Source organism: Pleurodeles waltl, chromosome 6 (assembly GCF_031143425.1).
Source record: "Pleurodeles waltl isolate 20211129_DDA chromosome 6, aPleWal1.hap1.20221129, whole genome shotgun sequence".
NCBI lineage: Eukaryota > Metazoa > Chordata > Amphibia > Caudata > Salamandridae > Pleurodeles > Pleurodeles waltl.
In genome coordinates this window covers 1671091994-1671108390 of record NC_090445.1, presented here as the reverse complement: position 1 = coordinate 1671108390, position 16397 = coordinate 1671091994, and the positions used below count along the sequence as shown (strand labels likewise).

The following is a 16397-nucleotide window of genomic DNA, read 5'->3' as shown; positions in this document are numbered from 1 at the left end:
TTCACATTTTAGAGCCCAGAAGGTTCAACGTGATTGTCTGATATGGAAAAGACATTTGGGTACATTTGTGAAGACCTTAATTCAAGGGGCATTGATCAACGTGCCTTGTTCATAGCTGGTACTGAGCAAAGAAACAAAATTCGTGCACTTGGAGTTCTTTGTGCACATTTAAATATTACTCTCTGGAGCCCTATTTAGAAAGCCTTGCAGTAGGGAATGATGTATGAATTAAAATGCAGAAGGTGGAATGGCCAACAAATCTAATAGTTACTTTTTTACTGTTTTACCAGGTGATATGGGTGTAGGAAAATCATGTTTACTTCACCAGTTTACAGAAAAGAAATGTAAGTCTTTCACATACTGTATCTGTAAGATACTTGTAGTGCTGTGCATGCTGTTGCTGGATAATTTCTATTGAAAACAGTTTTAAAACTATTGCTTGAAAGCTGCTGCTTGCATCCTGAAAATGTCTGATTTCTTGGTCCAGTCTGTTAACAGTCTTTCTGGCACCCTTAATATATTTTAATACATTTTCACCAGTGATGTTACTGCAAGTAACGTATTTTTCTCCTTGTGTTACTATTGACTTGTTAAATCTGTTTGACACAGCAGGAAGATGATGTAATTGAAACGGTTAAGCATCCGTTTTGTGTGATTGCCTAAATGTTTCTTCAGGAAATAGAAGCTAACCGAAAAACATGAGTAATAGATTTTGTTAGGAAATTTCTTGTGTCCAGGTTGCACAAATCAATTCAAAACGGTAGAGAGCTCAGACTTAAATAAAATAGCCTATTTACATTGTAAAGCATTTGAAATGAGTTGCAGTTGTTTAATTTTTGAATGCAAATTAAAATGTTATTAGCAAAGAAGAACTTGGGCCAGAGGGAATTCATGTGTGTGGTCAAATTATATTGCCATTTGTGACATAGACTGTTAAATACTAAACTATTACAAATATAGTAATGTTATACAAGGAAGTGTGGGCAGCATATGATGGTACCTTTTGACCATAGTGCTATGGTAAGCTAGAGAAGATTTCCTGCATCTTGGAATCTTTCTTGATGGCCCTTTTAAATGAGAATAGTTGCACCCATGCAAGGCATTCCAGAATACATTAACATACATATAAAAATTCATAACAAGCATGAAACTCTCACATTAATATGCAAATATATGCATTGCAGCATTTCTAAAAACGTAATGTTTCATATTTTAATGTTTTTTTTCCTTTTTTAAAACAAAGGCCAGTTTTGCCGAGTTAGCACATAAAAGATTTTTTGCAGTAGAGAGTAACGTTGCTCCCCAACCTTCGGAATAAACATGTAGTAATTGCACTGAATAAAAGCTTGAAAGCCAGAGACCTGTGAAACATAAAATAGGATACTTCTTTTATAAGGATTCTGCAACCTTTCAGTCCCATCATTGCTTGTACTTGGAAGTTGCTCCAGAGTGCTATTTTTTTTACTTTATTAAATGTTTGGACCTTGAACATGTATTGGGTTGAAATCCCCTGTTTTCTAACAGTTTGGGACAGAACGTTAGTGGGGTTTTCCATCTTACTATTCTGTTTTCCCCCGTTACTGAAAAATCACACATTCTCTTTGTAAAATGTACCAGCGGTGGTAGCAAGAAAGACACAAATGATCCATGCTCACTTTGTAGTTTGCCTTACAAATTCTCACATTAGTGGACAATGAAGGTATTTACTTGAGAAGCAGACCGAGGGGTGACCTGATGAAGTAGATATTCTACCAGACACAGGAGCGCAAAAGAGCTGATCAAGGGGCCTTTCTCCTGTTCTCTGCCCCTATGGACTTTCATACGGGGAGATACAGGGAGAGGAAACTGCATATAAAAACTGCACCCCATCCACAGACACTGCTCCCTGTTGACTTAGGGGGGGCAGCGCCGATAGCTGGTGTACTAACAACACGTTTGCTTCCAAGACTGATACCTCATTTACACCATTTCAAAGCAAACCCATCACTTGGCGTCAAACCTCTTGGATATCAAGAAGATGCTTGATGTCATTTAGATTATAGGTGTAGGAGAATAGAAGCTTGAAACTGAACACACCATGCATAGCACGTTCTCTGGCAGCTTCTCCGGTTAGTCTTGGGAGTCTGGTTAATAGTTTACTAGGTGAGGGCCCAGCTCAGACTCCACTTCCTCAATTGCCAATTTCCAAAGCCATTGCAGTTCCATCAACATAATGACTCCACCTCCAAAGGGACAGTACTCACCACTACCTGTAGCACCGACACTGAAAACCTCAGCTCCAGCAACAAATTTGGAAAAGGCATTGCTTAAGTCTCCAAGCCCAACCTTACCTACGTGATTGATTAATTCTTGAAAATATGTTATTGCCAGTTGGAGAGAAATGTAACATTCCTGTACGCAAACTACAGACTATGAGCTCTGCAGTCATGGAGACTTTGCAGCAAAGTCCAGGCTCCAGGCTAACAGTACCTCTTATTCTACAGTTTGCATAAAAAGCAGAGGAGAAATCTTACCCCAGCAGCCACAAACGCAGCAACACCTTTTCCTTTGCTAGAAATATAAAGCACTTGCCTTTATGCAGACATGAGATCTGACAGGGAAACAAGACAGCTGGCTTCTTTGAGTCACTCTGTCTTCAGAGCTGCTACCCGTTGGTTGAAGTGGCTAGCACATCTGTCCTCTTAAGCCCATATTGTAGGGCTTTGCTAAAGGGACAAAAATTACATTTGGGTGGTTAATGAGGATCTTATGCTGAACAGTCAGGTTATTGGTGCATCTCTGGACTTGGCTGCATCTGAATAGTGCCGCAGGCTCAAGCTACACATAGCCTCCTGATTCTTTTTTCCTCAAAGCCAGCTGCTCTGTTAGATTTTGGCAAAAACTGTACCCGTCACGTCATTCTCCTAGAGGCCATGCTTCAGAACACCAATCAGACCCCAGATAAAAAGTCCTTCAGTAACTCTTGTGTCTGAATTACCCACTTCACCTCTCTGTATGTCGTTCCGGTGGTGGAAAGTATTATATTCTGTGCTGACATTAAAGCACCAGTTGACATCGAAGATCTCCGCATTGAGCAGGTTGCAGCGTTCAGATTTGTGGGTCAGGAAAAGGCTGCGTAAGACAACTCTTGAAGTCACACCTTTGCATCTGTCAGTGACTCGTCCTTGAAGGACACCTCTAGCCTCACATTTTTCTCCTCCCATTCCAGTTACTCCAAGGCATAGCGTCAGTTCCTTCAGCAAGTCCTCGGGCTCCTCCTCAGCCCCGAGATCAGATCATCAAACACCCATCTGTTTCAGAAGGACTACATTACCTAAATCCTCAGAGTATGAGAGTCTCCACTCAGAAGTTGCTCCACCTATTCATTCTCTAGGTACCAGGGCATTCTGGGTGAGTTCTTAATCAACTTGGTTTTCTTCCTACTCCTTCATCAGAGGCTGTTTAATCTGAATGGTCTTCTCATTGGTATTACAGTCTTTTAATGAGGTTCTGGAATTCAAACTGAATATTCCCATGCCTCCCCTCCCCAACCTAAGGTAGTATCGATAATATTTGATACATTGTCTCATTGATAGTCTTCCAGACCTCCTATTTCCTTGGTACCTGGTCTGCTTGAGCCATTGTTGGAATTTTCTCACACCTCCCTCTGTCAGATCTGTTACAGCAGCACTTCTGACGAAGTGCAAAGCACTAGAGCAAGTTTCTCTTTTGCTGCAAGCAGATCCTAACCTATCTCTGTGAATGTACCAGCGATAACTTTTTTGTATTTTCCAGTATTGGATCTTTCATAGATTCACATGCTTGAATCCTTCCCAGTCGTCGAAGTGGGAGTACTACAATAAAGCAGTGTATTACTGTAATAGACTGGCATTGAACCATAGATTTTATAGCCTATGTATATCATTTTTGTAAAATAAAGGACCAAATCACAGACAACAGCACCCTCTAGTGCATTCCCAACAGAGTCTGATTTCCTTAGATTTTCTCCTGCACCTCATATGATGGAAGTCCCCTTGAGCTCTGCTCAGTCTTCTGATTTTCTCTCAGGTCTTCAAAGGAGTTTTTCTTCAAGTCATCACTTGCATTCTACTGTATATATATTTTGACTGGACAGCATGTCTCAACTCAAAAAAGGATTATTCAGATCCTGTGAAACTTATGGGGAAAAAAAGGCTCCATTTGGATGACCCACATGAGAAATGTGTATATGTTACCTGTACCATAAGGTGAGAGACTGTAAAATCTGTCACACCTTTTCTCAGAAGACCTGAAAGGACAGGGAGAGTAGACTATTACTATGGCTCCAGTAGCTAAAAGCTAAGGAGTGCCCTTTATCGGAAGAAGACAGACCAATCTTCACAGACTTCAACCTCCCTCAAGGGAGACCGATCTAAGGAAGAAGTCTCTTGAGAGCCTTCTTTAAAGAAGTCTAAACACACTACTTCTGGACATTAAAACACCTATCCTGCAGCCATCATGGTGCTTGATGCAGCTGTCACCCCTCTCCCTACGTTAGAAGATACCTTGGCTAACCGCCCAGCGGACCATGCTCCTTTTACAGATGAAGAAGGAGAAGGTGAAATAAGAGAAATACCTCAGTTCCCATTGAGTGGGACAGCTATCTCATCCCCACTCCATCCCCACCAGTGGCGGCTCCAGTAGATTCTCTACCAGAGGACATTGACAGATTCCATAATTTAATGGAGAGAGCAGCAAAACGATTTGAACTTCCGCTGCTTACCAAACAAACAGACTGTTTCTTATGACTTTAAAGAAGTTGCTAAGAAATCGTTGAGGGCTATCCCGATTATAGATTTTATTTGACAAGAAGGCCTTAAAGCCATAAAGAACACAACTGCGGTTTCAGCCGTCATCCCTTTGGACTCTCCAAAACAGGAGGCAGCCCTTTTGAGGAGCTAGACACAGAGCAGCTTATTCATTTAGCGGAGGTTACCAGCCCTACCGGCAGCAGTATCAGTTAGGACAAGCACAATACCGTCGCCAATATGGACCACAGCAGCAATTTATACAACCACTAGTGGCTGCATATAAGCATTCCACCAGCGGAACATTGTATACCCATGACAGAGATGTAAACAGAAAGCAGTGACTGCAGTTTTATTACCGACTATCCGCCATTCTCCGACAACCCGGATTGGAGGTTGAATTGCAAACCACTTTCATCAGTGGACCGCAATAACATCAGACAAGTGGGTTCTCAATGTGATCTCCTGAGTTCTCTGGAGTTCATTCAAATACCCGTCCAGCAGAGTCCCTTCCCTCCCATAACACAGCTCTTCAAATAAATATCCATCATGTAAAAAAAAAAAAAAAGAAGAAAATCGGGAGCAGTGGAAGTTGTTCCAACACTTCAGAAGGTGTGCGGATTTTATTCCTGTTTCTTTCTAGTCAAAAAAAAAACCTCAGGGGATGGCGTTCCATTCTCGACCTCTGAACGTTGAACAAGTTTTTGCATGTTGACACTCGGGGATATATTACACCTTCTGTCACAGGAGATCATATGACCTCACTGGACCACCAAGGCTCATACTTCCACTTTTCAGTACACCCAAAACGCAGCAAATTCCTCCACTTCATGTTGGCCGGTAACCACTTACAATTCAAGGTCCTTGCATTTCGGACTAAAATCAGCCCCCAGGATTTTTACCAAGATGCTAGCCCAGTAGCGGCTCATCTCTGACAACAAGGAATCCAAGTCATTCCATTCTTGGATGATTGGCTCATAAAAGCTCCTGCACATCAACAAGCAGCAACAGTCACGCCCATCTGCCTTTCTTTGTTCACCAAACTCTGCCCACTGTCAATCACCAAAAGTATCATATACAAACCACAAAACACTTACCGCGTCTAGGATGGCTCCCAAGAATGTTGCAAGACAAAGCATTTCCCTCCCAGGACAGGTAAAGGAGAATTTAGCAACTAACTCACAAATTGTCCACAAAAAAAGTCTGTTTCTCTCCGGATGTACAAATTCTTAATGGAAATGATTTCTTCCTCAATCCCATTAGTCTCAAATTGCCGACTACAGATGCGTCCACTGCAAGAAGAGCTGGACAAACAATGGCTCCAGGCGCAGGTTTTTTTTGAGGACCTCATTCAAACAACTTCAGCAAGGAAGGTAGCCATGTGTTGGTGACCAGAAGCTTCAAATCTGTCCTAAGGTCTCTCATATCTTCAACGAATTCCCAACTGTCATAACAGATGTCCCTCTAGAAGGCTGGAGTGCCCACTTACAGATACGTGACAAGTGGATTTTGGATGAAACAGCACATCACATCAGCAAACCAGAGTCTCAAATCTGTCGCCTTAGCACTGAAGTAGTTTCTCCCCAGGATAGCACAGCCATCGGTGCTCATACGCACAGGCGATACCACCAGTATGTTTTATCTCGACAAACTGGGGTGGAGGACACGCTTACCAGTGCTATGCTGTCAGGTGCAGGATATTTGGAACAGGACTGTTCAATATCATATCTTGCTCGCAGCAGAACATGTACCAGGTGTGTCCAGCCTCCTTGTAGAATTGCTAAGCAGAACCAGTATTCCTTACCGCAAGTGGGAGCTAGACCAACAAGTTTTGGACAGATTTTTCGACCTGTGAGCCAAGCCGAACGTGGTCTTATTCTCTACGTGGTCCTATTCTCTACAAGGGTGAACAAGAAATGCCCACCCTTTGCAAGTTGGCATCATCAGGAGGGATCTTGGGGACAGATGCGTTCTCAATTAGATGGTCCTGAATCTATGCTAATGCTTTTTCTCTGAACCCATTGATCCCAAAGGTGCTGAACAGAATAAAAAGGGAACCTTCTGGACTTCTCATAGCCCACAATGGCCCAAACAGTTCTGGTTCGCGGAGCTTCTACTCCTCTCGGACCAACCCCATATCCGACTAAGGCCTGTACCAGAATTTTGACCATGAACCTGGTCCGGCATCCAGACCCGACATCACTACACTTATTGGCCTGGCTCCTGAGTTCAATGACTTTTCCACTATAAACATTCCACCAGACTGCAGGGAAATTCTTGCCAAAGCAAGAACAGACACAACCAACAGAACTTATAAATTCAAGTGGAAATGCTTCTCCCTTTGGTGTGTGGGCTCTAATGTCCACCCTATCACATCACCGGTTGAGCAAATCCTCCCATATCTTCTCCTCCCGGCAACATTCGGCTGGACTTATTCTTCTATAAGAGTGCCTGGTGGCAATTTCCAGGTTTCGATGCTCCAGTGATGCAGTCTTTATGGTCTAGTCCCATCGTAAAGCAGTTCCACAAAGGCCGCTTCAGTACTTCCTCCTGTACGAAAACCTCCACCAGAGAGGCACCTGAATGTAGTTTTGGGACTGCTAATGAAACCCATTCAAGCCCATCTCTGGTACACAGTTGAAATATCTTATTTGGAAAACCGCACTTTTACTGACTCTAATATCTACCAAGATATTAAGTGACATTCACGCCTTTACCATCAAGAAACCCTTTCGTCAGTTCACTTCAGACCGTGTCACACTTCGAACCAATCCTAAATTTATTCCCAAGGTACCATCAGACTTTCACCTGAATGAACCAGGGGTTTACAAACATTTTTCCCAAATCCTCAAACGATTGAATACAAATCTTTGCGTTCTTTAGACGTCCCAAATGCTGCATAAAGTTTTACTTACACAGGACCCATCAGCTCCGTAAAGCAGACCAAATGTTTCTGGAATATGCTAATATCAGAAAAGTCCTTCCTGTAATTTAACAAACAATTGCTAGATGGATTGCATCAACTTCACAATTTAGTTACATACAAGCAGGAAAGCCATTGCAGGACAAAATCAAGGCCCATTCAACCAGAGCTGTGTCTACAACTACAGTTCTTTCTGCTGGAGTACGTCTCCTGTATATCTGCTGAGCATCATCGAGGTCCAGTAGAGACACATTTACAAAGCATAATTGCCTGGATGAGACTCCTGAAACTGATGTGGCTATGGGATAGGCAGTGCTAAGACATCTGTTTCAGTAGGGTGAGCTTTCTTTTTTTCCCCCACCGTCCGCTATATGTATGTTAATATGGTATCATTATGTTCGATGGCATATGTTGCTGCAGATACACATGTTTGGCACAGTCCGCTGCCTGGTGTTGGGCTCGGAGTATTACAAGTTGTTTTTCTTCGAAGAAGTCTTTTTGGTCACGGGACCGAAGGACTCCTCCCTCTTTGGCTCCATTGCGCATGGGCGTCGACTCCATCTTAGATTGTTTTTTTCCGCTGTCGGGTTCGGACGTATTCCTTTTCGCTCCGTGTTTCGGTTCGGAAAGTTAGTCAGAATCTCGGGAGAAAGCGTCGGTATTGTTCGGTATCGGGATAGTTAGGTACATCGACACCGATCATCGGAAGACTTTGGGGCAGTTTCGATCCCCCATCGGGGCCTGGTCGGCCCGACCGCGTGCGACATCGAAGCCGATGGAACGGACCCCGTTTCGTTTCTGCCCAAAATGTCACAGTAAGTATCCTTATACAGATCAGCACTTGGTCTGTAACTTGTGCTTGTCCCCCGAGCACAAGGAGGATACCTGTGAAGCCTGTCGAGCCTTCCGGTCTAGAAAAACACTCCGGTACCGAAGAGCCAGGCGTCACCAAATGGCGTCCACGTCGACAAAACAACGTTTCGACGACGAAGAAGAAACATTCTCGGTTCCGGAATCAGAATCCGGAGACTCCGACGTCGAACAACAGCAACAAACTGTGAGTAAGACGTCAAAGTAAATCCATCGACAAACCGAAAGCCCAGGGGACGCCACTGCCAACAGGCCATGGCTCGACCCATAAATCAGGCGACCCGTCGAAGGGGCCGAAAAAGGGCACGCCCATAGCGAAGACACCCGACTCCGGTCGAGGGACCGCCATGGAGCAACCTCGGAGCCGAGAAAGCGGCTCCGAGAGACAAAAACAAGATACCGGCACCGAAAAACATCGGCACCGAGAATCCATGCCGAAAGGAACAAAAATTCTGTCGGTGCCGAAACCGAAAAAAGATTCTCTCTCGGCGCCGAAAAATACCACACCTTCATCCTACTCAGAGGAACAAGGACTAAGTGGCCAAATGCACAAATTTGGACAAGAGCTCCAAAGTGTAGAATCGGACTACACACAAAAGAGACTGTGCATCCAGCAAGATACAGGGAAGATATCAACCCTTCCCCCAATCATGAGGAAAAGAAGGATCGGACTTCCAAAGGATGACACACAACCACAAGCCAAAGTGGTTAAAAAAGTCACGCCTCCGCCCTCTCCACCACAGGCATCGCCGGCACAAACACCGCCACAAATGCACTCACCAGCGCAAACTACCATAAGTCATGACGATCAGGATCAAGACGCTTGGGACCTGTATGACACCCCAGTGCCGGACAATGATCCCGAGTCATACCCCACAAAGCCGTCACCGCCAGAGGACAGTACCTCATACTCGCAACTGGTGGCTAGGGCTGCAGACTTCCACAATGTCCAACTGCATTCCGATCCTATAGAGGATGATTTCTTATTTAACACCCTCTCGGCTACACATAGCCAATATCAATGTCTCCCAATGCTACCAGGGATGTTACGGCACGCAAAACAAATTTTTGAGGAGCCCGTAAAATCAAGAGCCATCACCCCAAGGGTGGATAAGAAATACAAACCACCACCCACAGACCCAGTGTTTATTACTTCGCAGTTACCACCCGACTCTGTGGTAGTAGGGGCAGCTCGCAAAAGAGCAAATTCACATACATCTGGCGACGCCCCACCTCCGGACAAAGAAAGCCGAAAATTTGACGCGGCAGGGAAAAGAGTGGCATCACAGGCAGCCAACCAGTGGCGCATCGCAAATTCACAAGCGCTGCTGGCCAGATATGACCGCGCTCACTGGGACGAGATGCAACTTCTCGTAGACCATCTTCCCCAGGAATACCAAAAAAGGGCGCAGCAAATAGTGGAAGAGGGACAAACGATCTCAAACCATCAAATCCGCTCTTCACTAGACGCAGCCGATACTGCAGCAAGAACAGTCAACACTGCTGTCACCATAAGGAGACACGCTTGGCTACGCACTTCAGGCTTCAAACCTGAAATCCAGCAGGCTGTCCTTAATATGCCCTTCAACGAGAAACAACTGTTTGGCTCGGAAGTGGATACAGCCATTGAAAAACTTAAAAAGGACACAGACACGGCCAAAGCCATGGGCGCACTCTACTCCCCGCAGAGCAGAGGCTCTTTCAGAAAAACTCCATTTAGAGGGGGGTTTCGTGGCCAACCCACAGACACCACCAGCCAACAATCAAGAACCACACCATATCAGGGTTCCTTCCAAAGGGGAGGTTTCAGGGGATATCGGGGGGGGTCACTTCCCAAGGAGTAGGGGAAGATTCCAGACTCCAAAAACACCTCCACCTAAACAGTGACTTTCAAGTCACGCAACCCCTTCACTCAACACCAGTGGGGGGAAGATTAAGCCAATTCTACCAATCTTGGCAACAGATTACAACAGACAATTGGGTATTAGCAATAATCCAACATGGCTATTGCATAGAATTCCACAACTTCCCACCAAACATCCCCCCCAAAACACGCAAAATGTCACAACAACATTTAGAACTTTTAGGACTAGAAGTTCAAGCACTACTGCAAAAGGATGCAATAGAATTAGTACCAGTACAACAAAAAAACACAGGAGTTTACTCCCTGTACTTTCTAATTCCAAAAAGAGACGAAACATTGAGACCAATATTAGATCTCAGGACACTAAATACCTACATCATATCGGACCATTTTCACATGGTCACACTACAAGACATCATTCCACTGCTCAAACAGCAAGATTACATGACCACATTAGACCTAAAGGATGCGTACTTTCATATACCAATACACCCTTCTCACAGAAAGTACCTACGGTTCGTATTCAAAGGAATACATTACCAATTCAAGGTGTTGCCATTCGGAATAACAACTGCACCAAGAGTGTTCACAAAATGTCTAGCAGTAGTAGCAGCACACATCAGGAGACAACAGATACATGTGTTCCCTTACCTAGACGACTGGCTAATCAAAACCAACACAGTAAAAAAATGCGCAAACGACACCACTTTTGTCATACAAACCCTTCACAAACTGGGGTTTTCCATCAACTACACAAAATCACACCTAGAACCGTGTCAAACACAACAATATCTAGGAGCAACCATCAACACATCAAAAGGAATTGCCACTCCAAGTCCACAAAGAGTGCAGGCATTCCACAAGCTAATAAGTGCTATGTTTCCAAACCAAAAGATACAAGCAAAATTTGCGCTAAAACTTCTAGGCATGATGTCATCATGCATAGCCATTGTCCCAAACGCAAGACTACACATGCGACCCTTACAGCAGTGTCTAGCATCACAATGGTCACAGGCACAGGGTCAACTTCAAAATCTGGTGTTGGTAGACCGCCAAACATACCTCTCGCTTCTATGGTGGAACAGCAAAAATGTAAACAAAGGGCGGACATTTCAGGACCCAGTGCCTCAATACGTTATAACAACAGATGCTTCCATGACAGGGTGGGGAGCACACCTCAATCACCACAGCATTCAAGGACAATGGGATATACACGAAACAAAATTTCATATCAATTACCTAGAACTGTTAGCAGTATTTCTAGCGTTAAAAGCCTTCCAACCCATAATAACACACAAATACATTCTTGTCAAAACAGACAACATGACAACAATGTATTATCTAAACAAACAAGGAGGAACACACTCAACACAATTGTGCCTCCTAACACAAAAAATTTGGCAGTGGGCGATTCACAACAACATTCGCCTAATAGCACAATTTATTCCAGGAATACAAAACCAACTAGCAGACAACCTTTCGCGAGACCACCAACAAGTCCACGAATGGGAAATTCACCCCCAAGTTCTGAACAAGTACTTTCAAATTTGGGGAACACCCCAGATAGATTTGTTCGCAACAAGAGAAAACTCAAAATGCCAAAACTTCGCATCCAGGTACCCACACCGCGAATCACAAGGCAATGCTCTATGGATGAATTGGTCAGGGATATTTGCGTACGCTTTTCCCCCTCTCCCTCTCCTTCCATATCTAGTAAACAAGTTAAGTCAAAACCAACTCAAACTCATACTGATAGCACCCACATGGGCAAGACAACCTTGGTATACAACTCTACTAGACCTTTCACTAGTACCGCATGTCAAACTACCCAACAGGCCAGATCTGTTAACACAACACAAACAACAGATCAGACATCCAAACCCAGCATCATTGAATCTGGCAATTTGGCTCCTGAAATCCTAGAATTCGGACACTTGGACCTCACACAAGAATGCATGGAGGTCATAAAACAAGCTAGAAAACCTTCCACTAGACACTGCTATGCATCTAAGTGGAAAAGATTTGTTTACTACTGCCATGCCAATCAAATACAACCAGTACATGCCTCTACTAAAGACATAGTAGGATACTTACTACATTTGCAAAAAGCAAATCTCGCTTTTTCATCTATAAAAATATACCTCGCAGCTATATCTGCTTACCTACAAACTACTCATTCATCGTCTCTATTTAGAATACCAGTTATTAAAGCATTCATGGAAGGGCTAAAAAGAATTATACCACCAAGAACACCACCAGTTCCTTCATGGAATCTTAACATCGTCTTAACAAGACTCATGGGTCCCCCTTTCGAACCCATGCATTCCTGTGAAATGCAATATCTAACCTGGAAGGTCGCATTTCTCATTGCAATCACATCCCTCAGAAGAGTAAGTGAAATACAGGCATTTACCATACAAGAACCATTTATTCAAATACTCAACAATAAAATAGTTCTAAGAACAAATCCAAAATTTCTGCCAAAAGTAATCTCACCATTCCATTTAAATCAAACAGTAGAATTGCCAGTGTTCTTCCCACAACCAAATTCTGTGGCTGAAAGGGCACTACATACACTAGACATCAAAAGAGCACTAATGTATTACATTGACAGAACAAAGCTAATCAGGAAAACAAAACAACTGTTCATAGCTTTTCAAAAACCACACATAGGAAATCCAATCTCTAAACAAGGCATTGCTAGATGGATAGTCAGATGCATTCAAACATGCTATCTTAAAGCCAAAAGAGAATTGCCTATTACACCAAAGGCACACTCAACCAGAAAGAAAGGTGCTACAATGGCCTTTCTAGGAAACATTCCTATGAGCGAAATATGTAAGGCTGCAACCTGGTCTACGCCTCATACGTTTACTAAACACTACTGTGTAGACGTACTAAATGCACAACAAGCTACAGTGGGCCAAGCTGTACTAAGAACATTATTCCAAACTACTTCAACTCCTACAGGCTAAACCACCGCTTTTAGGGGAGGTAACTGCTTTATAGTCTATGCCAAACATGTGTATCTGCAGCAACATATGCCATCGAACTGAAAATGTCACTTACCCAGTGTACATCTGTTCGTGGCATTAGTCGCTGCAGATTCACATGTACCCTCCCACCTCCCCGGGAAGCCTGTAGCCGTTTAGAAGTAGATCATAAACCTTAAACATCTGAACATTTGTAAATAATTATTAGAAACTCTTATCATACATACATATTCACTCCATTGCATGGGCACTATTTATACCAAACAACTCCATCCTCACCCTCTGCGGGGAAAACAATCTAAGATGGAGTCGACGCCCATGCGCAATGGAGCCAAAGAGGGAGGAGTCCTTCGGTCCCGTGACCAAAAAGACTTCTTCGAAGAAAAACAACTTGTAATACTCCGAGCCCAACACCAGGCAGCGGACTGTGCCAAACATGTGAATCTGCAGCGACTAATGCCACGAACAGATGTACACTGGGTAAGTGACATTTTCATTCTCTTCCTTTATTGCTTGTTATTCTGATTCAAGCATGTGAATCTATGAAAGATCCAATACTGGAGAAATAAATAGTTACCTTAGCAGTGGTTTTCCAGTACTTTTGTCTTTCATGCAACCTGCCCTCCTCCCCTTAGAGGCTCCCTTCAGACAGGGATTATTAAGTCATACTTTTGCTCAGAAATCAGCCTCTGTTGGGAATGGTCTAGTGCCTGATTGGCTAAAGTTTGTGATTTGGTACTTTTTAAGAAAGGACATAGGCATTGAACCATAGGCTATAAAACCTATCTATCTATCTATTATAGTAATAACACATTGCTTTAGAATAGTCCCACTTAGACAGCTGGGAATGATTCAAGCATGTGAATCTATGAAAGATACCAATACCGGAGAACCGCACTTACAGGTAACTCATTTTCTTCATCTAACCTTCCTCCAGAAAAACATCAAGCGTAGGTGCCTTCATTCTATAGGAAAAAAGTTGTATAGCATTGTAGCAATTGAAGTGAAGATGGCTTTTACTACTACATTATTGAGCAGATATGACAAAACCCCATGTGACTTTCTCCATCACTTATCTGAAAAACTGCATCAAGAGGATTGACAAGACTTCCAGGATGTTTTGAAAGACGACATGTCTGTCTTTAACCTGGTCTTCAGCACTGATGCTGACTTTTCTAACATGGCTGCTCATGGCTACTGCCCTAAAGCGAAGTGCCTGACTTCGCTTGGCTGGCTTAAAGCTGGAAGTACAGCAGTACATCATGAATCTGTCAATACCTTTTAATGCACTATTCTGATCTAACACTGAGGAGATGGCTCGCATGAATTCACAGATGTAGGCACGAAAGGCAAGGTGGTCGGGAGAAAGACATAATATTGAAAACACTGATGTAAATCTTTTGGCTGCTGTTATTTCAGTGTTCAAAACCTTTATTGGCCATAACACCAGTAGCAAAGCTAGTGTTTGATCCTTTGGAAGACTTTCATTGGAAATTTGGTTATCAATCATCCACTGTTCCTGGGAAGCCACTTAGCAAAATAGTGACCCCGCTTTCTCCCTTCGTCCATTAGTGAGCCCTAGGGGTTTTGGTAATAAGTGGTACTGGGATTGAGAAGAGCCTGTCAAAGCCATTGAGAACATCTTCAGAAGATAGTCAAGACCTTGCTGGGAAACAAACCGATTGAAGAGGTCCCAAAATTGAATTGAGATTTATTCCTGGTACTTCCTGGTTCACAAAAGGGAAACTCAAGTAAGCTCCGACACATTCTCGATCTCAGATTGATCAACAAAAATTCAGAAGGCTGGCCTTACATCATATTTTCCTAGTTATACCGAGAGGACTGATATTGGGACATTGATCTTTAGGGCGTTTACTTCCACATCCCAGTTAAAAAATAAAAAAAATAAAAAAAGATGTTTCTAAGAATCCTACTTTACGGTCATAATTTTCCGTTCATAGTCCTTCATTCAGGCTAAAGTTGGATCCTAGAACATTTTCTAAATGTGTGGCAGTTTTTATTGCATATATCAAGAGACACTTTTTGTGTAGCCCCTGTCTGAACCATTGGCTAGTTAAGGCTTCGACATCACCGGACACTGAGGTTGCAGGAGTGTATCTTTCAGATGAGAGAATATCCTCTGTCCATTTGAGTGCCTCCGCATGCTACCAACTCTTCATCCAATGACATGTCAGATATTTTCTCTTCTAGGATCAACTATGTCTAGAGGCTCTGTGGTGCCAACTGACTGATAACTGGTATTACACAGTCAGTCTGTTTCAGTCTGTGATTTAGTCATTGTCAGTGGTGCTGACATTAAAATATATTGTAGGGCATTCCTTTTCATCAGGAACTCCAAACAGATTATCTTCTCTGATGCCTCTTTGGATGGAGTGCTCACTTGGGTTACCTTCAGTCCCTATTGTACAGATTGTGAACACAACAGCAGTGAACAAGCAGGAAGGAATGCATTCCTGACCGCTCTTGAAAAGTGCAGATGATCTGGAAATGACTCACTCATGTTAGTCTTAAAAGCCATGACTGTTCACTTCCCAAATATGCAGAATTATATTGTTTAGCAGGTCTTTTCACGATAATCATGGTTGGATGCTGCATGACTTAGTTCCACAAGATGTTTTTTGAGATTGGAGCTTTTCACTGTTAGACCTACATGTATACCCAGATCACAAGAAATATCAGACTGCCTCCTGGTGCTATTAACCAAAGTTCAGTTGAAATGCCCTTTTGATAGACTGGTCAGGCACATTTCTTTGTGCCTTTCCCCTGATCATACTTCTTCCACCAGTAGTAATGAAGTTGTCCTATTTTATAGCCTTAATGACCTCTTCCTTAATGGCTGTGCGAGTAGTGGTTTATAGACCACCTACATCTGTCAGAGGGACCTCTCAGGAGACTGTCGCCCAGTTCTGATCTCCTTTACAAGTTGAGGGCATTGGAATTTAGCAAACCGACTCCAGAAC

At 43.2% G+C, this 16397-nt stretch overlaps 1 protein-coding gene across 1 annotated transcript in view; it reads left to right on the top strand.

Annotated features, from left to right (window-relative positions):
- RAB14 (RAB14, member RAS oncogene family) overlaps positions 1-16397 on the top strand; it is a 227694-nt gene that overhangs the window by 45941 nt on the left and 165356 nt on the right. The window contains exon 4 of the mRNA XM_069241660.1: positions 291-344. Coding sequence (XP_069097761.1) covers positions 291-344 — 54 coding nt within the window. The remainder of the gene's footprint in view (positions 1-290; positions 345-16397) is intronic.